Below are 25,551 nucleotides of genomic sequence, written 5' to 3' on the forward strand. Positions count from 1 at the left end.
ATGGTTGGGATACACTTTATCTAATCCTATCTAAACTTTATCTAAAGTATATAAAATAGACTTCTTATCTACCTCAAACTCAAGACCTTCATCAGCTAGGTGACTTTGAGATCTATGTTGTGAATGTATATTTAATGTGAAACCGTTTATAAAGGGATATGGGGGTGCATTAAATACCCACTAATGTTGTTAATGAGTTAAATGATGAATTGACTGAAAGAAAAATCTCATTGCTGGACTGTGAGACAGAACTGTAGAGATAGCTGCTGCTCTGGAAAAACGTAGAATCAGAGTAGATGCAGCACTATTTCTTAGTTATGAAAAATCATCCTTAGTTTTTTCTAATTAGTGTCTGCCAAGTTCTTTTAGTCTTTAGCTTGTTGTTCAGTGTGTGAATTGTCCTCTGCTTTGTGTTACGTATTTGATTAGCTTGTCCTTTATGTCTTTGTCTTCAGCTAAGTCTGACAGAAAATATTTTGAATAGGATTGCACAAAAATCATCTTGCTGCTTATGCAACTCAAAGAAACACTATCTGATATTGGTTGGTTATTCTACCCACTTTCCACCCATCTGCGACTTTTCCTCTGGCTACCACTATGTTTCTGGCTTTCTCTTTCTGCATCAGTTTTCCAGTATTAACAAGGAAAAGGGAATGCTAAGTTTGGCATGGATTAATGACCACTGCTTTACTTTCCAGTGGTTCTCCAAGTACATGCCTGATGATTAATGCTAGAATTTTTCTTCCCTCTTGTTTCCAGAGTCTACTTTTCCAAAATAGTTTTTTTTTTTTTAAATTGGGTTAAGATGATCCATCTCGAGTTCTTAAGCACTTTTCCTTTTTTTGTGACCTCGTTTGACTTTCTATAACTGTTCCTCGCTAGGGTGATGTATCTGTTCTTGAATATTTATTTATATTATCATATAGCAGTTTAAGAACTCTTACAGAGGGGTTGTGTCATATTGTTCTCCTTCATTAAAAAAAGTGAAATAGGAAGTTGTCTTTCTGTTGTTGTCTGTTAATATTACTGGCTTCACTCCTGTATTCATTATGTGCTTACTGATGTATTGCGTGTCTATCCTATGCCAGGTGCCGTTCCAGTGCTTCTTCAAGCTGTGGTTCCATCTTTCTTTGAAAGCCCTTTTGTTCTCAGCATTCTCCTCAAGCCTCCTTTCATTTTGTGTCTTCACATTTATGACATAACTGTAGTTTCACCTTACTCTTTTATTTCTTCTTGGTGACATGCTTCCACCCCAGCTTTTGTATCTGATCATAAAAGGTTTTATTCCATCGGAGCTCCCTATGTAGTTATGTAGTTTCTTTTAGTGATTTTCCCCCTATTTTTAGACTGTGTGATGCTTAAGTACTTTGCTCAGTTTGGTTTTTTTTTAAACACCTCCCATACCTCAGTCTACTAAAACAGTTTTGTTTATTACAGCTGATAATTAAATTAAGTGCATGGTGTTTCCCACAATAATAAAAGTTCGTGTGATGTCTTTTTTGGCACAATGGTGGAGAATGACAGAAAAACCACTCCTGCTAGGAGAGAGAATGTACAACAGAATCAAAAGGAAACTCAGCATATGTAATGGGGATGGTGCCAGGTGGGAAAACCAAGGGTTTTAGATTGAGATTTTGAAAACTGAAAGCAATCATTAAGGTCAGATATGGTCTTTAGGTCTCATGGCAGTTTTAATTTCCCAGAATGTTTCTGTTTCCCAGTAATAGTTAGAATACAGAAGTAGAAAATAGTTTTAAATAGCATTTTCTTTGCGTTGCATAATTTACATGAACATGCAGAGTCTCAAGATCAAATAGCTGTGGGGCTTTGCTTCAGTAATCAATTTGACTTTTTGTAAGTAAATTGCAGTTTACATCTTTCAATTTGTCTCTATCTCTGATGTAAATATGTCTGAGTTAATCACTTCTAAATCATGTATAGTAATGTAAAATTTTGAGGGCACTATTATTTAGGGGCTGACTTACAGGTCCCTGGTTTCTCTTTTACTAGATTTCTGAACTTTTTCCCATCTCAAAGCTACATGATGTTTTCATCACTGCTGATGCAGAAGTAATTAGTTGACTAGGCATCAGTTCACTTTCTTCCAACATTGGAATAGAAATTTGAAGGGGGAGCAACCGGACCTTCAACTTCTGGATAATTGTGCATTTTGTATATCTATATTATAACTGTGTTTCCTAGGCCAAAAGCCAGGAAGTAGAATTGAATTTACAATAAAAGTAATAAAAAGTGCTGAAAAAAATATCCTGTGACTCCTATGGGGCTCCACTTTGTCTCAAATTCCTTACAGATCATTGGTGTGAGGAGAGAAGGAGAAGAAGAACAGCTCTTCATGTGATAGCAATCTGACTTCCCACTGGTGTCTACCAGTTTGTTGCTTTTAGCTTGGGTTCTGTGTAGTCCCGTTAGATGCCAGGGCTGTTGGTGTCTGATGACTCTTCTGCATTTTTTCTGTTTCTACTAAACCTGGCCTCTAGACCACTTGTATACCTTACATTGGCTTTTCCTTGTATCTGCTCTTCTAGGAGCTGAACTGAAGGGCATTCTGAAGTGTAGGTGCCATGCTGTGCTGGGACGTCTTTTCAGTGGAATCTGGCCAGACTTCTATGTCTGGATCCCTGTTTTTTGGGGGGAAGCACTTCTTCAAAAGTGCCCTATTGCAAATATCTCTCTGGGTTGTTACTGCTGTTCTCTGGAAATATCTGAATGTAGGGCTGAACAATCTAGAACTTGGCTACATATGCTATCATTATCTTTTTTATTATGGGAAATTGATTTACTGATGCTATGTCTTATCTTTCTGTTATGCCACTCTATTTATTTACACAAATGCATCATTCTAGGCATCTTGCTAGGTCAGTGATTGTCAGAGAAGGGTGAATGTATCTCCCAGGGACATTTGGTGATGTCCAAAGACATTTTTGATTGTTATGACTTGGGTGGGAAGCTACTGGCATCTAGTGGGTAGAGGCCAGGGATGCTGCTAAACATGTAATGCATCATTCATAAAAGTTTTATTGGTTCTATTTTAGGGGGGGTGTGTGTGTGTGTTGGCTCAACAGATATGTCAGGACGTCTCCATGACAGTAAATTATCCAATCCAAATGTCAATAGTGCTGCTGTTGAGAAATCCTTTCCTAGCTGATGGGGAATACAGTGATCATCAGGACAAAAATCTCTGCCCTAAAGGATCCTGCATATGTGCATGTGTGTATGTGGGAGGTTAGATAATAAATAAGTAATATTAGATGGTGGGGATATATCCTTTTCTATAAATAAGGGTAAGGGGAAAGAGATAGATGGGGGAGGCTATTTTGGATGGGATTTTCATGGAAGACCTCTTTGACGAGGTTATATCTGAAAAAGGACTTGATTTGATGTGAGCAAGTCATGCGAATACTTATGGGAAGAGCATCATTTCAGGGAGAGGTAAAGGTACGTACAAAGCCCCTGAGGCAAGAATGAGCCTGATTTCTGTTTGGGAAACAGCAAGGAGGCCCTTGCGATGGAGCTAGGAGAGCAGAGGGGAGAGCCATAGGAGGTAATTTGGAAGTGGTAGTCAAGGGCCTGATCCCACAGATTATGAAGATGAAGTCCCAGTGTGATGGGAAGCCACTGGAGGGTTTGGATCAGGGGAATGTCATAATATGATTTCCATTTTAGAAGATTACTCTGGCTGCTGTGCAAGAATGGATGGTAATGGAATGACATGGCAGCAGAGAGATTTATTAGGAGGCTGTGGTAGTGATCGAATCCAAGACAGTACAGTAGATTATATATTGAAAGCAGAAGCACTGAAAATCCCCAGATTTGGAGTCTATTTTGAAGGTGGAACTGTCAGGATTCCCTGGTAGAGATACATCTGGATTATATGAGTCAGGATCAGTAGTATAAACTTTGGAATCATCAACATAGAGGTCAGGTTTAAAGCTGTGACATGGGATGAGCTCATCTAAGAACCGAACATAGATAAAGAAGCAGTCTCAGGACTGAGCCCTGGGACGCTATAGGTTTTAGAGGTGGGGAAGAAAAGGTGGTCTGGCAAAGGAGACTGACAAAGGATGGCCAGAAATATGAATCTAGAAGCTGGGTGAAGACAGTGTTTAAGGAGGAGAGTGTCCACTGGGTCAGATGCTATTGACAGATGAGGAGAGATATGGTCTGAGAGTTGGTAATAGAGGTCTTTGGTGATCTTGACAAGTGAGTTTTAGTGGAATGACAGAGAAGTACCAGCTTGGAGAGGGTTCAGGGTACTATGAGAAGAAAAATGGGTGCAGTGAATATTCAAGGAGTTTTGTTTTATTTTGTTTTTCTCTTGAACTCATGATCCAGCAGAAAGGGATGATACAGGAGAGGGATGGGGGAGGTAATTGCAGAAGCCAAATCCTTGAGATTGTGAGGAAAATGGATTTCAGTGCCAGGTGGAGGGATTGGATTTACTAGGGGGTAGGTTTAGGTCATATTCTCTATCAGAAAAGAAGGTGGAGAGGTTACAGACGTGAGTGCAGATGGGCTAGTAGATTTGTTGTGCATGGGTTCTCTTCTAATTGCTTGTTTCCTACGTGAAATAAGGAGGGTCATCAGCTGAGAGTGAGAAGAGGAAAGGGGTAATGCAGATTTGAAGCAAAAGGAGGAGCTTTACATAATATGAAAGTATAGTGAACCTAACAATATTGAACGTGAAGTTTATAGAATACCTCCCAGGTTGCATCCATTCATAAATCATCCGGCAGATATTAATAGAGCACCAACTTTGTGTAAGTTACTGTTTTTCAAAGTATAGAACTGTGACCCAGAATAATAAATGCATTTTACTTTGAAAGCCAGCACACACGTGCGCGCGCACACACACACACAAACACACACACACCAAGATGGAACCAGCAAAAGTTTCATGAATCTAGTGTGAGATGCACTCTATTTTCTTTTCTAATCTATTTCATTTTTATGCTGGTCACAACCCATTAAACTGGTATCTCAATCCCCATTGCTTGAAAAGCATCATGATAAAAAATACAGATTTGTGTGTCCCCTTTCAAAGAGTCTAAAGTCACACATGAAGGTTGAGGATTGGGGGAAATTTCACTAGTTCTTGTGTAGAACCTGCTTCGTGTCAGGCACTGTGTTAAGTGTCTTATTTACAGTGTCTATTCAATCTTGAACATCTCTATTTTATAGGAAAGAAAGAAGTCTTGTGTTAGATGGTTTCTCTAGTGAGTAAAACCACACTTTCTTCTATGATAACCCTAGCTGGGTTCAGTGAAAACAAAAGGCTACTTCCACTCTGGGTTTTCCTGCTTTTGTAAAATTCAAGTGCTTTATTACATGTGAGAATCTCATTTCCGTTTGCATTATTTGGATAAAATGTGGAAATCTTTCAGATCAAAACTATCTGTAGATTGGTTGCTTATTCATGGTTCTAACCTATAGGTTTAAATGCAATTTTAAAAAATGTGCAACTGTCAGTAACTCTCAAAAGCTAGACTTAGAATTGGCTCAGTGTCATCCGGTTCTCACAAACGTGATCATCGCAAAGGCTTTATCTCTGGCATTTTTTATCTTTAAAAATTATAAAGGTTTTAACATTTTTATTTCACAAAAATCAATAATACATAGACAAGAGATAAATCTAGGAAATACACAAAAGTAAAGAAAGAATTAAAATCCCTTTATTTAAAGACCAGTTGAAGCTTGCTTTACCCTTAATATTTTTAGCTCTATTCATTTGTATTGCATATATATTTACTAAAAACAAAGAGCTTATCTTATTTGTTCATGTATTTACTGAATTTTTAAAAATTGACAGATAAAATTGTAGGTATTTACTGTCTACAACATGTTTTGAAATATATATATATATACACACACACATTGTGGAAATAACTAAAATTAACATGTGCATTATCTATCTTATATAGTCATTGTTTTGTGATGAAAACATTTTACACCTACTTTCTTATTTTCAAGAATGTAATATATTAAGTATAGTCGCAATTGTAGTTGTACAATACTGTCTAGCAATTCTAAGTTAGTAGTTACCCAGTTGAAAGAGCAAAACGTGTACTTTGAGCTCAGAGGTCCCTACCGTGAATCAAAAATAGAGAAAGACGGAAAAACAAATTACATAAGTATTCTTTGTGCCTTCAGACAGAGTTACCAATTTCCCTTTTCTTATCCAAAAATGCCATTTATGAATTTCTGTAAATGATCTGTGTGTAGCTGTTTGACTGTAAGGGATAAGTCAGCTGTCGCTGTTCCAGTTTTGATTTCTCCTCTTTTCATGCTGCGCAAATTCTGCACTTGACTTTCCCAGACTTGTCTGTGCCGGGTGTAGGTTTTATATTAATATATTGGTATGTTTACTTCCAATTCATTACTTCCATGGTCTGTATTTAATGAGGTGTTGGTCAACAGTCTTTGGCGGGATGAGGGGAACAACTCTGATTGTAGTGCTTGCCGGGTTTTTTGTTGTTGTTGTTTGTTGTTGTTGTTGTTGTTGTTGTTTTAGACGGAGTCTTTCTCTGTTGCACAGGCTGGAGTGTAATGGCAATATTTCAGCTCACTGCAATCTCTGCCTCCTGGGTTCAAGCGATTCTCCTGCCTCAGCCTCCCGAGTGGCTGGGATTACAGGTGTGTGCCACCACGCCTGGCTAATTTTGTATTTTTTAGTAGAGAAGGTGTTTCACTATGTTGGCCAGGGTGGTCTCGAACACCTGACTTCAGGTGATCCACCCACCTTGGCCTCCAAAGGTGCTGGGATTACAGTTGTAAGCCACCACACCCGGCTGAGTTTCTACGGTGAAATATTAATACTTCCACTATGGCTAATTTTAAGCTACCAAGGTAATGTCACTGAACTTGGAGTTGGAAAGAGAAGCAATTGGTTCTCATGAGCTGGGAAGATCCCACTTTGGGATGTGAATGCCAGTGCCCTTGTTTAGTGTTTTCTTTAAGGACAGAATTTTAATTCTAATGTCCAGAAAAAGTCTGTTCTGTCTTCTACAGCTTCCAAATGCTGCCTGCAAAGTTGCTACCTCAGGGATTTTTTTTAAAAAGATCTGTTTATATGGTGCTTTATCTCTTTGTAATGTAATGTCATTGTAATTTGTCTCAGTATGTGTTTCCTGCTTTCTTTTATGATTAGGAAGGACTAGTTTTACTCCTTGTTTTTAGAGTTGATTAAAGGGAAAACTACATTTGGATATTTGGATTAAAAAAATCATAAGAAACTTTCCGTATGTAACTATTAAATATTTCTTTCCTCTTCCCCTAAGAGATGCTCATCAATAGTTGTTGATACTTTCATTTTTGTTATCTCATGGGATGCACTGTCATTTATTTGCATTGCTTGGTTTCCCTTTTTTTTTTTTTGACATTGTATTTGTTTTAAACATCTATTTCCCTTTTCATACTGTGAAGCTTCTGAAGAAGAAAGCCTCTATTTTTCATCTTCATATGCCCAGGGTCTCTAACAATTACCTGAAACCAGTCCTTTGTTGAATAAACAATGAATAATTGACATGTATCTAATTTTCAGTCTTATAGTCACAAGAGGTCATACCTGGAGAAGTCATTTGGACTAATCCAAATTTAATTGAAGTTGAGGCTTAGTTATGATATGAGTTCTGTAAATAAGCAAGAAAGAAACCTAGGAGTAAGGCCTGGATACCATCCGTGGATGGGAGAAAGAAAGCAGTATTGACGATAAAGGAGAAAGGACCATGAGAAGAGAAGAGAGGGCAGGGCCTGACACATAGAAGACAGAGTGACGAGAAGAGTCCAGGGTCAGAGATGGATTTGGAAACATTCGCTGAATGTGACTATAGAGGGATGTCACTTGTACTTTTTAGACAGCAGTTTGTTAATGTGTTTAGAGCAAAAGTTCATTTCAGATACTTAAGGATTTGAGTGGATAGGAATGAGAACCAGTGAATGTGAATTGCTCATCCAAGACTAAGCTGAGATAGGAAGTAAAATAAAAGTTATATATTAAGAGTAGAATTCTAGAAGGGATAGTTATTTGCTTTAATGTTAAATTTTTTTTCGTTGTTGCCCTTATAAGTGACACTTCATAAAGGAGGTTTAATGTTTAAGTGCTATACGGAAAGTTCCACGTCTTACCAAATTGACGACTCTCTAGATTTGAGAACCCTAATTGAGGTGGGTGGAGATCTATGGTCTAATAGAAATCATAAAATGCTTTCAACAATAGGATTGATATTGAATGGTTTTAATATGCTGTGCACATCTGTTGATGAGAGTACTAGAAGTGAATTGGAAAATTCCAATACAAGGCAATTCAAGATGGTATTATTGGTATATGCATTATAAGTCAATTGTTGGCATAGAAATACATCTATATGCTTTTGAAAAACCCAGAAATTACTGCTCTGAATCAATAGGTAGGCATCCCCTCACTGTGTCAGGTAAGTAGGAGCACACAAATAGTATAAGAAACAGCCTTGCCTACAGTCAGAGAGGCCATCCCATGAAATGAATAGACAGCAGCAATTAACAAGATGCTGATTCTATGCCCCTCCCCCGAATTAAGGCCTGTGCACAATAGAAGGTAGTTCCCTTAAGAATGGATAGGTTGGCCGGGCGCAGTGACTGACGCCTGTAATCCCAGCACTTTGGGAGGTCGAGGTGGGCGGATCACGAGGTCAGGAGATCGAGACCATCCTGGCTAACACAGTGAAACCCCGTCTCTACTAAAAATACAAAAAATTAGCCAGGCGTGGTGGCGGACACCTGTAGTCCCAGTTACTCGGGAGGCAGAGACAGGAGAATGGCGTGAACCTGGGAGGTGGAGCTTGCGGTGAGCTGAGATGGCGCCACTGCACTCCAGCCTGGGCGGCAAAGCCATACTCTGTTTCCAAAAAAAAGGATAGGTTATGACGTGGTGAAGAAGAAAGGAAATTTTTAAGGCAAAGTAAAAGCATAGGATGAAAATTGTATATACGGAGAAGAATGTGAAACAAAGGGGAAATTTGAATGTGTTTCAGTATTATAAAAAAGTAAATGATTTTCCAGGGACAGCTTAGTTCCAGAATTGCTTTATCTGTGCATAAGCCAGATCAAAAGTAGCTTTTTAAAACCAATTTTAAAAAATTATGAAAGTGATACTTGAACTTTTTTAAAAAAAAAATTCAAATTTAGTGAAGAAGTAAATCTTCGTCTCCTCCCCTAACCCCTGCCTTTACTCGAGAGTAACTTATTTTTTTTAATATTCTCCTGCAAATGTTAAAGTATATTTCTATATACACATATTTTTATTTTATTTATTTTGAGACAGGGTTTCTCTCTGTCACCTAGGCTGGAGTGCAGTGGCATGATCTCAGCTCACTGTACCTTTCACCTCCCAGGCTCAAGCAATCCTCCCACTTAGCTGGGATTACAGGTGTGCGCCACCATGCCTGGCTACTTTGTTGTTGTTGTTGTTGTTGTTGTTGTTGTGGTGGAGATGAGATTTCACCACTGTTGGCCAGGCTGGTCTTGAATTCCTGGGCTAATGTGGTACGCCAGCCTTGGCCCCTCAGAGTGCTGGGATTACAGGAGTGAGCTGCTGTGCCTGGCCTATATATACATGTTTTTATAAGCATGTTTCATTTATACTCTTTCTGTCTCCTTTTTTTACACTTTTTTTCTTTTTTTAAGATGGAGTCTTGCTCTGTCGCCCAGGCTGGAGTACAGTGGCACGATCTTGGTTCACTGCAACCTCTACCTCCCGGGTTCAAATGATTCTCCTGCCTCAGCCTCCCTAGTAGCTGGGATAACAGACACCCACCACCGCACATGGCTAATTGTTGTATTTTTAGTAGAGACGGGGTTTCACCATGTTGGCCACGCTGGTCTCTGAACTCCTGACGTCAGGTGATCCACCTGCCTCAGCCTCCCAAAGTGCTCGGACTACAGACATGAGCTACTGCACCCAGCCTGCTTTTTTTTTTTTCTTACATTTAATATATCCTAGAGGTCTTTCCAAATTGTTATATTGATTTCCTTTTTTTTAAAAAAAAAAAAAAAAAGCTATGTGGTGTTCAACTGTATGTATGTATATTATTTGCTCACCTACATAGAAATCTTATAGACTTGGCATAGCATGTTAACTTTTTACCAAGGTGTATAAATTTTTTATTGTATACAATGTTTTCTACAGGATAATGTATGTGGATGCATTTTTAAATTTCTACTTACATACACATTTCCATGTGCCTCACATTTAGAATGATAAAATCATTGGTTTGAAAAAGACTTTAAAAGTCATCTTGGACATGATGCTTTAATCTCCTTGATAAAATATCTACCACATAGGAGGAATAGTCCTTGTTTGAACTGGGTACTTGCTTGCTATTACCAGAAATAGCCACATCAGCTAAGATGCTTTCAGATGCAAGGAACAGAATGCCTGCCTAAAAGTGACTTAAACAGCAAGGGCATTTCAGTACCTCACTCATAAGAAGTCCAGAGGTAGGCTGTCATGGGTTTTGGTTAATTTATTAGGTTCATGCAAAAGTAATTGCTGTTTTTGCCATGTTTTTAATGTTTTTAATTAAAACAGCAATTATTTTGCACCAACCTAATAGCATCTCTGAATCACTTAGCTTTACCTCAGAGGTGCAAGATTATTTTGATGGTCCAAGAATCATAACCTCACACAGTTGTGTCCAAAGGCAGACAAACAGAATGACCTTTCTTTCCTACATATCAAGGTGGAGATCCAGTCCCAGAAGCCCCTTGGTGGACTTGCCTTTCCCTCTCATTGGTTAGAATCATGTCACATGCCCAAGAGTTAGTTTCATGGAATTGTGGGAAAGAATATCTCTAGAATGTCCAGATTTTATAGTGATAGGTCTTCTTCATAAGGAAGGTTCAGGGGGGTTGGGAGAGATGTAGAATACGTACTCTACAGAGTTGGCTAGAGTAGTCAATTTCCTTTTTGGATAGAGTCAAAATCTGTCTCTTAGTAACTCCACTATTGCTCTTAGTTAAGCTCTGTAACCCATTCCTAAGGAATAAGGACTTCTAATGAAGGAATTGTATAGAAAACTGTAATGTTTTCCCCATTTTTCTTTTTCTACACTCCTTTGCATGGTCCTTTATGTGCTGTCATAATAGTGAAAAATACAGAAGGTCACTGTTTTCTGTGGCTCAAACTCTTTCCTTGCTTTCATTGGACTGTGCCATAGCTGCACTGCACCATAGCTGCACTGCTTACTTTCTTTTTAGTAATTCATCAAAACCTATCATTGCTCCTTTATTTATTGTCTGTGCTTCCATTTTGTCACCCCAGATACCTGAAATAATAAGCTGATAGAAACAAGTCAGAACTTGTACCAAGTAGTTTTAATTGATTAGAGCTACGAGAACAAGTTGCATCCTTGTATCTTTTTAAGGTGATCACTAGGGATGCTATACATTTTAACAGTAATATGTGTTTTAACTTTCCTTTCCGTTTTCCTTCTTTTTCATCAAACTTTTAAAAGACCTCTGATTTAGAAGGGATGCTAAGTAGATATTTGATATGGGAGTCTTTCACTCTCAGTTACATACTAACCTTCATTTCTTTGGGCTTAGTATTTGTGAAGCAGTTGTCATAGTTTGGAAGAAAATATTAAATGGTGTAGAAATAAAAGACCAAGACCTTAGATCCTATGTGTGCCACTGTTTCCTTGACTTCTTAAGGTTTTAGGGATCTTGGAGGGTCCATCTCTGTTGGGGTCTGAGCATCTGTGAATTACAGGATTTCCTCCTTGTGATTGCATTTGTGTGAAGGGCTCATTGTTCTTTGACCCCCACCCTCCAGAATTCCTAGATAAGACCATATGTTTAAGGATACAATTTTTGAATGAAAACTTATAACAACCCAAATGTCCATCAGTGACAGACTGGATTAAGAAAATGTGGCACATATACACCATGGAATACTATGCAGCCATAAAAAAGGATGAGTTTGTGTCCTTTGTAGGGACATGGATGCAGCTGGAAACCATCATTCTTAGCAAACTATCACAAGAACAGAAAACCAAACACCGCACATTCTCACTCATAGGTGGGAACTGAACAATGAGATCACTTGGACTCGGGAAGGGGAACATCACACACCAGGGCCTATCATGGGGAGGGGGGAGGGGGGAGGGATTGCACTGGGAGTTATACCTGATGTAAATGACGAGTAGATGGATGCTGACGAGTTGATGGGTGCAGCACAGCAACATGGCACAAGTATACATATGTAACAAACCTGCACGTTATGCACATGTACCCTAGAACTTAAAGTATAATAATAATAATAATAAAAGATAGATCCAATTATTTCATTTCTAGGCGAGACATCAGTGGAGACAGTAGTTTACCAGAACATTTCAGACTTTCTCCCTGATATTGAATGTGTAAAATTATTGACTTTCGAAACTAAATTCCTACTTAATACCTTTATTTCCTTTTTGCACCATCCTTTGGATTTGTTTGCCTCATGTGTGTACATTTCTAGGAATCATGAAATCATGAGCCCTAGGAGGTTTAAAACTAGAATCTCGTCAGTTCAAAATTTGCAAAATACATGAGTCCAGAGAAAAAAGGGGTACTCTACCCCTCAAATAACATTTTTTTACATGGTATGTTCCCTTAAAGGTCACAGTATATGGAAAGAACATGGGGTCTGCTACTGAGTAAAAAAGAGATACCAAGCAAGATTTTCAAATCCTTGAATAAATGGCTGTCTATTCTCCAGCTCTACCTTCTTTCCTGCATGTCATATGGAACTAGCCTATGTGTTATGACTGGCTATTATAATGGTCTGTGAAAGTCTCTACCTTTTGTTTCTAGAACACGTGGGTCTTTTACACATTGTTCCTAACTTGCGTATTGGTGGGGAAGCAGAATATCCAAACTGACAGGTAATCCGACTTCTTGGCTAAGCCACACGAAATACTGTTTGGTCCCTCAACTATTTGATTATTTTCTTCCTTGTTCTTTAATTTCCTGGGAATGTGGAAGAAATCTCACTACCTGTTTCTCAGTGCCTGAAAGGACAAAGTCTTTTTGGAAAAATGCCTTATTAAAAATTTGCTTTTTATGTTCAATTCTCTTCCAGGATAGTGCCCAAATAATTGTAGAAGAGATTTGGGATTTTTGCCTATTTTACATGCTCAAAAGTGGGAAATATTCTAAAAGTTTTGTGAATTTTGTTTATAGAGAACACTTTTTTATCTGTTCATAAAGGCAATGGTGAACTATTCCATTAGTACCTACTTGGAGAAATGTGGCAGGGCTTAGCGACCTTGTAAATGATAGGTTTGGATCCATTATGAAGACTAAGAGTCTTATACTTCTATAAACGTCAGTTTAAAAAAGAGGGTAAATGGGGCAAGTGCGGTGGCTCATGCCTGTAATCTCAGCACTTTGGGAGGCCAAGGTAGGCGGATCACTTGAGGTCAGGAATTCGAGATCAGCCTGGCCAACATGGTGAAACCCGTCTTTACTAAAAATACAAAAATTAGCCAAGCATGGTGGTGTGCACCTGTAGTCCCAGCTATTTGGGAGGCTGAGGCAGGAGAATCGGTTGAACCCGGGTGGGGGAGGTTGCAGTGAGCTGAAATCGTGCCACTGCACTCCAGCCTGGGCAACACAGTGAGACTCTGGTTCCAAATACATTATATAAATAAAAGGGCAAATGAAGGTGAGAAAGACTCAAATGTGAATCGGGCAGACCATCACATTTTCTTTCTTTACACTTTAGAAGTTCATCTGGACCCCTACCGAACATGGTGTCCTGTTGCAGACTGTCAGACAGTGTGCCCTATTGCATCGAGTGACCCAGGACAGCCTGTGCTGGTGGAATGCCCTTCTTGCCACCTGAAATTCTGCTCGTGTTGCAAGGATGCTTGGCATGCAGAGGTCTCCTGTAGAGACAATCAGCCTGTTGTCCTGCCAACAGAGCACAGGTAAGAAAGGAAACTTTGTCTTTGGGATTATTCAATAGTTTTCTTAGAAACTCAACATACGTTACATGTAGAAGGAATTACGTTGTGATGGAGTTTAGAGATTGGTTGTTTTCTTGCAGAACTTCCCGTAGAAGTGTCTCAGAATTGGTAAGTTGCCAATACAAAAGCATTTCTAGTTGTTCGCCCCAGAGGAATCTTCCAGATATTGCTGGAATTAAAGTTTGTATGAGTTTTGCTTTCTCTTTAGGTAGCAAGGCACTGCGGTCTACTGGTTCTCAGTAGGAAATCGTGACTTGTCCCAGCCATTTGCTCAGATGCCGTATCTGCCTGTATTGGGATATATTATTCTTGTTGCTTGCAAAATGAGACAGACATTTTCTTAGCTGACTAAATTGCCAGCTCATGATGTGTGACAGTCATATTAGAAAGAATGCAGGAATAGAAACAATGGTCCTAAATTCTTTCAGCACATAGAAAGGAGGGTTCTCTTGTGATACTTTATGCTTTGTAAAGGTTGAGATTTTGTTGTGATAGGAAGCAATTAAATCTGTACCTTTTTAGTACAGTGGGGTTTTTGTTTTGTTTTGTTTTGTTTTTGAGACAGAGTCTTGCTCTGTTGCCTAGGCTGGAGGGCAGTGGCATGATCTTGGCTCACTGCAACCACCGCCTCCTGGGTTCAAGCGATTCTCCTGCCTCAGCCTCCTGATTAGCTGGGGTTACAGGCACTTGCCACCATGCTTGGCTAATTTTTGTATTTTTAGTAGAGATGGGGTTTCACCATATTGGCCAGGCTGGTCTTGAAATCCTGACCTCAAGTGATCCACCCACCTACACCTCCCAAAGTGCTGGGATTACAGACATAAGCCACTGCACTTGGACGACACAGAGGGTTTTTATGACAGCAGCAGTGCCCAGAGTGAGAGACCTCTGTGTTTCATTCCTGCTTTGCTTGAGGCTATAGTTGTTCTGCATCAGCAAGAACAAAATACCAGTGTTGTAACCCCATTGGCTTAATCACACAGTGCACCCAGAATGTGTAGAACCAGGCTTCAGGAATAGTAATGCTACCTGGCTATGATGCTGTGCTTGAATGTCAGAACAAACAAATGGAGAGGAATAAAAGAGCTAATACACGTGGCACGCATGTGCCCTCTCAGCCAGATTTAAACCAGTGTTGCCTACATTTTCGTGGCCGTAGCAGGAAGCTCCGCGGGTATCACAGGGCAATGTAAAGAACTCAGAGGATAGGAGGGTTTGCATTCTGACATTGTCACTTAGCATCTGTGTGTCTCATAGAAGTCACTCAGCCTCTGTGAGTCTGTTTCCTTATCTGAAAATAAGGGAATTAAGATACAAGTTGAGCGTCCCCTATCCAAAATACTTGGGGTAAGAAGTGTTTCAGATCTCAGTTTTTTCAGATTTTGAAATACTTTCATTATAGGTTTATTGGTTGAACATCCTTACTCTGAATATCAGAAGTCAGAAAGGCTCCAATGAGCATTTCCTTTCCTTTGTCATGTCGGCACTCAAAAAGTTTCAGATTTTGGAGCATTTTGGATTTCAAATTTTGGACTAGGGATGCTCAACCTGTAATAACTGTCTTATGACAATATGAGGTTATTGTTCATATGAAATCTGATAATAGATTTGACAACACTCTGTGAATTGGCTATGTCTGTGAGCTGGGTGGTAGTTTTGATGGGCAGTAGCTAAAGTGTTACCTGGTGCTATCGCTCGCCTATCTGTCTCTCCCACTCCAATTCCTATTGCTTATTTTCTGTGCCCCTTGGGGCTGTGAGCCTGTATTGGTCTATTCGTCTGTTTGGAGAAGGTCTTTTGAAAGTATTGGACATTATTTTAAAGTGTTGATATTTGAGACCCCCTTCTCCATTTGTCTAATGAACAGACCATTAGATTATATACGCCCAGTTTGACCCTAACCTAGTTTCTCTGCTGTGTAGCCAACTCCTTGCTGTTCTTATTTAGGCAATGCATGCTTAGGGAATGAAATATTAATTTGACAAAATAGTGAGTTAAATCAGTGGTGGAAACTGTAATTATATAATTCACAGAAACCAAAATAAATATTCTTTCTTGTATGAGTTGTCTGTACATCTAATAATGTTTTTGCCCACACCCTGTCTTTTGGAAGTGAATTAAGCATGGATAACTATGAGTTCATTATCTAACCATCAGGAGCCCTGGGAATTCAACTGATGACCATTTCTCATCCATTTTGTTTCTAGAGCCCTCTTTGGGACAGATGCAGAAGCCCCCATTAAGCAATGCCCAGTTTGCCGGGTTTATATCGAACGCAATGAAGGCTGCGCTCAGATGATGTGCAAAAACTGCAAGCATACATTTTGCTGGTACTGCCTCCAGAACTTGGACGTAAGTGCCACCTAGGTTTGTTGTATGGTTTTTTGTATACTGTATCTGCACCACAGCCGATATCCTACAGATTTTCCTTTAAAATATTGAGATGATTTTTGTCCTGCAAAAGGAATTTATTTTTCTTAATGAGACTTCCTAAATCTGCTACTTTAGATATCTAAAAACATCTTTTTGATGACCTTACATATGCCACCTTGGTGTTAAAGGCAAGCTTTTGTTTTAGGGGCATTTCTTGCTATTTGGACATTGTCTCTATTATGTAAAGGACTATTAATGTCTTCATTTTATATTGCTGTTGTAACTAATTAGCACATACTTAGTGGCTTAAAATACCACACACACAAAAAATTATCCCACAGTTTTTCACTTTGGAAGTCTGATATAGGTCTTGCTGGATTAAAATCAAGGTGTCAGCTGGGCTGCATTTCTTTCTGGAGGCTCTAAGGGAGAATCTGTTTTCTTGCCTTAGAGGCTGTCTGCTTTCCTTAGCTTGTGGCCTCTTCCTCCATCTTCAAAGCCAGCAACATCAGATCTCTCACTCCCTTCTTTCTTAGTCATTGCTCCCTCTGACCACAGCTGGGAAAGGTTCTCTGCCTAAAGGACCAATGTGATGAGATTGGGCCCATCAGGATAATGTAAGATAATCTCCTTTATCTCAGGGTTCTTAATTTAATCATACTTGCAGAATCCCTCTTGTCATATAGGGTAACACATTCACAGATTCTGGGGATTAGGCCATGATATCTTTGGGAGGTAGTTATTCTGCCTACCACTATTAGGTTTTTTTCTTCTTTTTGAATTTAAAGGAAAATGGTTCAAATCAATGGTGTCTCTTAACTCTCTTCTCTCCCTCATGCGCGCTCTCTCTCTCTCTCTTCTCTCCCTCATGCACACGCGCTCTCTCTCTCTCTCTCTTCTTTTGTTCATGGGCATGCAGCATTATCACTACTGTTTTGACAGTGTTCCCTTCCCAGATCAAGGGGCTTGGCTTAATTTTTTCTCACCATTCATGAATCAAGTCTTCTCACATTCAGGTGCAGTTTTATTCAGCCCTGTGCCAAGGCTAATGGTAACTTCAGAGTTAAAAATGCAGTGTGAAGGGTTAGTGAGTAGGTCTTACTTCACTTCTGGTCTTTTAAAGTTTGGGGTAGCATAAGTTGTTTGTAGATAACACTCTGTTTTGGCAATTTGGACCTCTGAAATATGTCCATATCAGTGTAAGCCCTCAGTTACCATTGAGTTGCTATTCTTTTCTCACTCTTTGTTTTGATTGCTTGATTTGCTTTAATCCAACAAGTGATTTGTGTAGTGCTTTAGTTCAGACAAGCTTAGTGAGTAGTGAGTGTGCAGTTAGCATGTAATGTCTGCTGGCCACCACCTGCTTGATTTTTAACTGAAAACTCGATATGTTGTTTAAGATGACATGTATGAATAATAATAATAACCTCCATCTTAGTGATTTAAGAAGAGGTATGAACTGGGGGGAAGAAAATGGACATTTTAGACTCTAGAAGTTCAGCAGTTCAGGTTGGAAGATATATTTTCCATTTAGAAATTGATTTGTCATAGGCCCTTGAGTTACAATTTTGTTTGATATTTAAGACCTAGCACACACCTAAATGAGTGATATTCTGGATGAGGATTTTATTGACTGTACATTACACATGCATTACAAGTGAAAAACAGTTTTTTTTTTGTTTGTTTTCCTTCAGGTTTCACCAGAATATTAATTGGGTTCATAGCCACAAGGAGGCCAAGCCCATGAGGTTCTCTTTAGGAGGCCAGAGTATAAGGGAACAATTATGTGCACCAGATCTCCATCCTTTGGCTGAAATGTGTTTGGGGGATGGTGTTGCAAAGAACATGCTGTTCTGTCTCTTGTGCTGTTCTGGTTCTGGAGATGAAATGGTGCAGATGTTAAATGGCTGAATACACATACTTCAAATGTTGAAGCATCTTTTTTCTGGTGACTGTTTTCTAAGATCTCATTTTCAGTTTTAGCCAGGGGCATTGGATTGTTGGTAATGATGTTTTTCTCTACGCAAGTGGAGTTCTACATCAGATGATGGTGTGGATCTCTGTTTATAGAAAAGTGTGAGAGCCTGGGGCCAGGACAGGGGTGACTGTCTAAAATCCAGGCCTGAGACCGACACGAAACAGGAATTTTGAGCGTTGTTGGAGCTGAGCTTGTTCCTGCCTTGATTCTCACCCCTGTAGTTTCGGAGGATGAGTTATGCTTAATTGTCTGCTTTAGAATTCTATTCCTGTCCATAGCCTTAGAGACTTGAGCTGTTCAGTTATCTCTTTCCTCTCCTGTGGTTTCAATTTCCACTCTACACTCTCTCAGCATATCCATGCATTCGACTGTGTCACATTTAAACACAAGTAAACGTTTTTCTTAAAGCCTGCATCTTTTCCTTACTACCTCTCTATTTATCTTTCCTTTAGAAGCCAAGCTTCAAAAAAAGCCTAATCACCTCTTGCTACTGACATTACTTACCTTCCAAACACTGCAATGTGCGCGGATGGCCATGTAGTCATACCCTGACTGTACCCCTTTCCCAGATTTTGAGTGATTTCTTACTGGCAGAATCCAATAATACTTGTTCTTAGTGTACCTAGATTCTCTGCTGCATTTAACATCTTGACCACATCCATTTCAGTGATACTACCTCTGTTGGTTTCTCTTCTACCTTTCTGGTCATATCCCAGTTCCCTTTCTAGCCTCTTCTTTGACCCAGTCTTAAATGCCTGTGTTCAGCAGCCTCTTTGCTTCTCAGTTTAGCCCTCTTCCTAGTTAATCTCAGTCTCTTCTATGGTTTCTTCTGTCCCACGTACACTGATGCCCAATTGAGACCCCTTTCTCCATTTGTCTAATGAACAGACTATTAGATTATCTACACCTAATTTGGACCCTGAGCTAATTTCTCTGCTGAGGTTCAAGTTTTGTTTTTGTTTTTGTTTTTGTTTTTGTTTTTCAGTGTAGTTCTATATGATGAACTTTTTGAACAGCCCTGCTTGGATGTCTCAACCATCTCTCAAGTTCAACATGTCCAAACTTACCTTCCCAACAAACTCCATCTCTGTGTTGTCACTTCTCTCAATAAAGCCACTGCCTTCTTTCAACCCAACCACTTTCCCTTCTCTGTGATTGCTTCTCCTTGTTTCTCTCTAGTTACTTTCTTAATATCTTAGGGCTGTAACTTCCTCTTCTCCATCCGTCCTCAGTCACTGGCGTGTTCTCTCTCCTGGTTTGCCACACCAGCCTTTCAGCTACCTTGTTCCTGGTCTTCCCATTCCACTGGACCTCTGCCAGAGCTGCCTTGCTAAGATAAGTAGTCAGGTCATTACTACTCTTTTTTTTTTTTTCTTTCTTAAAATTAATTGAGATTCTTATTGATTATGATCTGTTTTCACTTGGTGATTTACATAACTACCAAGATAAAGATTATGGGCTTGGTATTCTAGAGGGAGTCACTGATATCACCAGAGAAAAACTTTGCCTTCCATTTGGTGATCTGATGTGGTTTGTATTCATTTCTCAATTTAAAACTGCATATTTACTGAAACCAATCTTTTTATTTTTCAGAATGACATTTTCCTCAGACATTATGACAAAGGGCCATGCAGGAATAAACTTGGCCACTCAAGAGCGTCAGTGATGTGGAACCGAACACAGGTACCCTGACCTTACAGGGAGCGTGACATAAACCAAAACCGTGATGGCTTAAAGAGCCCCCCTCTTCCTCTTCCCTGCACTGTTCCCTCCTGGGAGGTCCCATCTCAGCCTGGGAGCTTCTGGAGAGTGCCAGGGCAGGACTAGGGAAAAGTAATGGGGTAACTACCTAAAGTTAATTCATGAGCACGGTCTCCTTAAGAACAAGTGGAGGAGCAGGGGCACCAGAGCTGCCAGGCAATCAACAGTGACATGCAGAATGCAGGCAGATATTCTTTCCTCTTGAAAAACAGTGGAATGACTTTCCTAAAGCCCTTTAAGGCATATTACCTTTCAAAGGTAGTGTATTAGTCTGTTCTCACACTACTAATAAAGACATACCTGAGACTAAGCTAGTTATTAAGGAAAGGGGTTTAATGGACTCATAATTCCACATGGCTGGGGAGGCCTCACAGTCATGGCAGAAGGCAGAGGAGGAGCAAAGTCACATCATAAATGGCGGCAGGTGAGAGAGCTTGTGCAGGGGAACTCCCATTTATAAAACCATCACGTCTCATGAAACTTACTCACTACCACAAGAACAGTATGGGGGAAACCACCCCCATGATTCAATTATCTCCACCTGGCCCTGCCCTTGACACATGGGGATTATTGCAATTCAAGATGAGATTTGGGTGGGGACACAGCCAAACCATATCAGGCAGTGCTCTGAAACCCTGTGAGCCCTTCCTGGGGCTTAGATCCCTCTGTACATGCCATTGTGTGTTTATGTGGCAGGTTCAAAAGGAGTCATGGTTTATTTTTAATAGTGTTTTATATTTATTAAAGGCCGTGTTCCTTTGGATGGAGTCAGTGCTAATATCCTAGTAATCATTAACATCCCCATGAGCTAGTTGAGGAAATTCAGGTAGAGAGAGCACCAACACTGATAATTCATGACTATCCTGAGCTTGCGACAGCTTGAGTTGGCATTTGGATGGTTTCCATCCTTGATGTGGTCCTTTGTATCTCTCTGGCTTCTCTCCAATTCAGATCAATCCTGGGCACTAGCTGAAAGATCCCAGAAATGTAACTGTTCTATGTGCCTGAGATGATGTCTTGTTCAGGCTGCTATAACAAATGACCATAGACTGGGAGGCTTAAAGAACAGAAATTTACTTCTCATAGTTCTGGAGGCTGAGAAGTCTGAGGTTCAGGTGACAGCATGGTCATGTCCTAGCAAGGGCTCTCTTCCTGGTTTGAAGATGGCCATTTTTTTTTGCTGTGTCTTTGCATGGCATAGAGCCTAGAGAAAGGAAGCAAGCTCTCTGGCATGTGTTCTCGTAAGAGCACGAATCCCATCATGAGGGCCCTGCCTTCATAAACCAACTAGCTTCTAAAGGCCTCGTCTCCAAATACCATCACATCAGGGATTTAGGGTTTCAACATATGAGCTTCAGGGGGACACAAACATTTGGCCCACAGCAGATAGTATAGTTGGAATAAGTATACATATTGAAAGACTTAATTGCTGAGATATGCTTTTCTTTGAAATTTCCAGGTGGTGGGGATTCTCGTAGGTTTGGGCATCATTGCCTTGGTTACTTCACCCTTGTTACTCCTGGCCTCCCCATGTATAATCTGTTGTGTCTGCAAGTCCTGTCGGGGCAAGAAGAAAAAGCACGACCCATCCACAACCTAAAGATCTCTGTGTTCGTTTGCCCCAGATGTGTGAGTTACGTGAGATGGCACAGTGATGACGCCCCATTTAGTGACCTTGCCTCCTTCTCCTTGCCAACTTTGAAAGTGCCTCTGTGTCCAGACTTTGAACTTGCCTGCCCGCCTTCAGCATCAGGAAAGGCCAAGTCCTGGGTGTGAGCATTCCTGTGTAACAAGAACTGGGCTCAACAGTCCAGCTGTGTCTATGGAGCATGTCAGGAGCTTTGGGGTTGCTTGAGATGAATGCACATACCATTTTATCTTCCAAAGGATCTCACTGGACTGTTCAGCTTCCAGCCAAATTCACGGAGCTTGAGGGAACATTTGATATAACAAGTGTGTTGTCATGGTTGGCAACATACAAGATAACCAAGAAGCCAGAGCCTGTTCTGTGTGGATTTGACTACCACGAGAAACACAGGGGAAACCTGATGAGGAGAAGGATAAGACTGTGTGACGAGAAATCCTCATAGGAGCTGTAAAGCAGGCTGCTGATCTCAGCAGTTGATATGGTGGTTGTGCCTCTGCTGGCTACTGGGTGTGCTGTCCCCAGTGTTCCCGCTGTGATTTGGCAGAAACACAATAGGTTTCTCTTTGTGTGATCTCAGCTTCAAGCAGGAGAAACTGCTGTGCAGAGGGAGTTGCCCCTTCCCAGTAAAAGAGTTGCAGCCTGTTAAACAATATGTTCTAATTTAGTGTCTCTCCCTTGGCAAATGTAAGTTTTCTAAGTTGGCCAACTTGTCTCTTACAGCCGGTAGCTGTGATCTACAAAATTGTTTCATATGAAATACGGGTAGAGTGGTAGAGTTTCAAAACTTCCGTCATAGATGACTGGGACCTTTCTCAGGATCTGTGTTCACATACCCAGTAGATTTGGAATCGGGCCTAAGAGTACACATGGAGAGTAAATATTAAAGTGTATATTATGTACATCTAGAATCCATGTGACTTGCAGCCTGCCTGTAATTTCTATCCATTGAGCATGCATGGATACACCCAATAGTACACACAAAATAAATGTTTACTTAAGAGCCATTCTATCCTTCTGTGACTGAAATGGTTTATTGTAAATCTGCCTAAAGATTTTTTGCATATTATATATGTGAATTTTGGTTGTAAGTTCATAACTTACCCAAGGGTATAGACTCATAACTCTTTTAAAACAGTACTTAGTACAATATCCTGCCATCTCTGTTTATAAAAACACTAATTGATAACTGAGTCATTTACATATTTTCAAACACAGAGCAGCTCTTTTCTCAGCATAATTTATTATTGCTGTTTCAGCATCTGTTAGGACAGTCTGAATACTTTGTTACAAGGCACTGATAAAACAGCAACAAAAACATGTAAGAAATAAAATAGAAATGCTTTATATATTTTAGTTTAAATTTATATATCACCTCATTGTGACTTATTTTTTCCATTATACCATTAGTCAGATTTGAATAACGAGGTTTTGAAAGGATAAAACCTTTTCTCCAATGACAGGATTATATAATTGCTATTGACAGTGTAGCCTGGTGCTTCATGAGACCTATGCTAAATGTTACTGTAGAGTTCTTGAAGCCAGGGATACCATATCAGGAACTATCCAGGATCTATGATATTTTCTGAGGTAACTAGATAATAGAATATCAAATTGCTGCTATCTTGGACCTATTATTAAAGGATGATGCTTTGCCTATGTAATAGGATATATCCTAAGTGGGGATGTGTATATTTAAGGAACTTTAATTCACATGTATATATTGATATCTGATGTATGTGTAGTACATCAATTGGTCATGTACATTTTAATTTACACATTGTATAGAACATAGATGAGAACTCTGGGAAAACCTGGGAATGGCAACCAACCAAAATCATTTTTAATCATCTATTAGAAATTTCTTAATATTGTGTCTTTTTCTTTTGAAACTCTAAATATTTCAGAGAAAAAAACACTGTCTTCTATCAGTGTAGTTCATGTTAGTATAATTATAGATTTACATATATTTGAACAGTTCATTTGCTTTGTTTTACACATAGCCTACTGCCTCATTATAGGTAAAAGGCATTTATAACTGCTCAGGGGAACTCAACTGAAACTGAATTTTTGTAACAAGAATGTTAATAGTGGCGATGTCCTCTGTCAGTAAACTCTTTAAGCTTGGTGCCACAAAGAGTCTTTTAAATGGGGGCTGATTTCAAGTAACATAAAATACTGTGTTACCAGAGGAAGAGGTCCCAAATTTGGAGTTAAGATGGAAGAAAATATATATGCTATTTCCTTGGAAAATTGAAGGAATTTGCCGCCTTACAGAGATCGTATCACCGAATTAGCTGCTTATTTTTTTTTTTGGCCAGGGCTACGGAGTGGGGGTTGTTTGTCAAACTGATTTTCAATAACTGGATTTAATTTTTTTTAACGTTGAAAAGTGCCTGAAAAATGGTAAATTCTTAAATGTGTGAGATTGTCAGAATCAACAAAACTAGGTTGGTTAAACATATCTGGTGCATCAAAGGGCATGATGCAAACCAATCTAGAGACTGTTTATAGGGAAGACAGCTGGCAACTTTTTGTTTTTTTGGACAGGGTCTCCCTTTGTCACCCAGGCTGGAGTGCAGTGGCATGATCATGGTTCACAGAACCCCTACCTCCTGGGCTCAAGCATTCCTCCCACCTTAGCCTCCTGAGCAGCTGGGACTACAGGCACACACCACCACACCTGGCTAAGTTTTGTATTTTTTGTAGAGATGGAGTTTCTCTGTGTTGCCCAGGCTTGTCTCAAACTCCTGGGCTTAAGCGATCCACCCACCTTGGCCTCCCAAAGTGTTGGGATTACAGGTGTGTGTCACTGTGCCTGACAGCTGACAATTTTAACTGGCAACTTTGATAACAGAGGCTGCTATTCTTGTTTTAGATAATTGGCCAGTGACAGAGTTTACTCTTGCCTCCTTTCTCAGTCTGCCAGCTTTGTCCTTTCTGAATGATTCTCTTTCTGTATTAGGGATATTTGGATTCTCTGCTATGGCAGGAATCTTTTTGTGTTTGGAGTGTAGTCCATTTGCAATAGATATAAAAAATCCATCCCCAAATTGTAACCTGGATGTAATAGTCCAGCATCCAGAAATCCTATGGAATGTATTAGCACAACATCTTACCATTGTCCCATCTAGGAAATTTTTTCTTGTTAGGAAGTAGGGAAGTGAGGAGGAAAGCCATGCAGAAGCAAATGTTAGAATCTTAGGCATCCTATTTGTTCATGCTGTGGGTATTTGCTTTGGACTTGGAGTCTGTACTTTGAAAGAGGCCTTTGAAAAACAAATAATTCAGTGTGAATTTTCTAGTAGCGTGCTTCATGAAAATATTACTTATCCAGGTTTGCAAATGTACATGTTCATTTGAATGTAAATCACCGTTTCTTGGAACCCCACGTTTTTTCTTAAAAATTATTCTGAATCTAAGTATGTATTACTTTAGCCTTCCCTACACAGTACTTATAAAAGACTTTTCTTTCTGTTCATGAATGGATGCCTTTATGTGATATAGAGTCATGTGTGTATGTGTAGCTTTAAGGGCAATTTCAGAAATGCATTAGATGAATGACATTTTATAAAGCGATCACAATTGATATATACAGGCTATTATGTCTCATGTCATGATCTGGGAAGTTTTATGTATTTTAAAAAATTGCTATTGTGTTATATTTTTCCAATTTTTGGAGAAGAAAATAGGCTCTCTAGCCACAATAAATGTGAGCAGGAAATCAATTGTGTTAACCTTTGTTGCGCTGCACAATTCTAAGCATGTTCAATTTTATCCTCTAAGAA

General features: G+C 39.6%; 1 protein-coding gene across 1 annotated transcript in view; it reads left to right on the forward strand.

The window, feature by feature from the left end:
• Positions 1 to 25,248, forward strand: part of RNF144B (ring finger protein 144B) — an 80,396-nt gene extending 55,148 nt beyond the window's left edge. The window contains exons 5-8 of the mRNA XM_025382465.1: positions 13,763 to 13,967; positions 16,214 to 16,358; positions 19,951 to 20,040; positions 21,578 to 25,248. Of these exons, the coding sequence (XP_025238250.1) occupies positions 13,763 to 13,967; positions 16,214 to 16,358; positions 19,951 to 20,040; positions 21,578 to 21,718 (581 nt within the window). The 3' untranslated portion in view covers positions 21,719 to 25,248. The remainder of the gene's footprint in view (positions 1 to 13,762; positions 13,968 to 16,213; positions 16,359 to 19,950; positions 20,041 to 21,577) is intronic.
• Positions 25,249 to 25,551: the final 303 nt, after the last annotated feature.

The sequence above is a fragment of the Theropithecus gelada genome, chromosome 4 (assembly GCF_003255815.1).
Source record: "Theropithecus gelada isolate Dixy chromosome 4, Tgel_1.0, whole genome shotgun sequence".
NCBI lineage: Eukaryota > Metazoa > Chordata > Mammalia > Primates > Cercopithecidae > Theropithecus > Theropithecus gelada.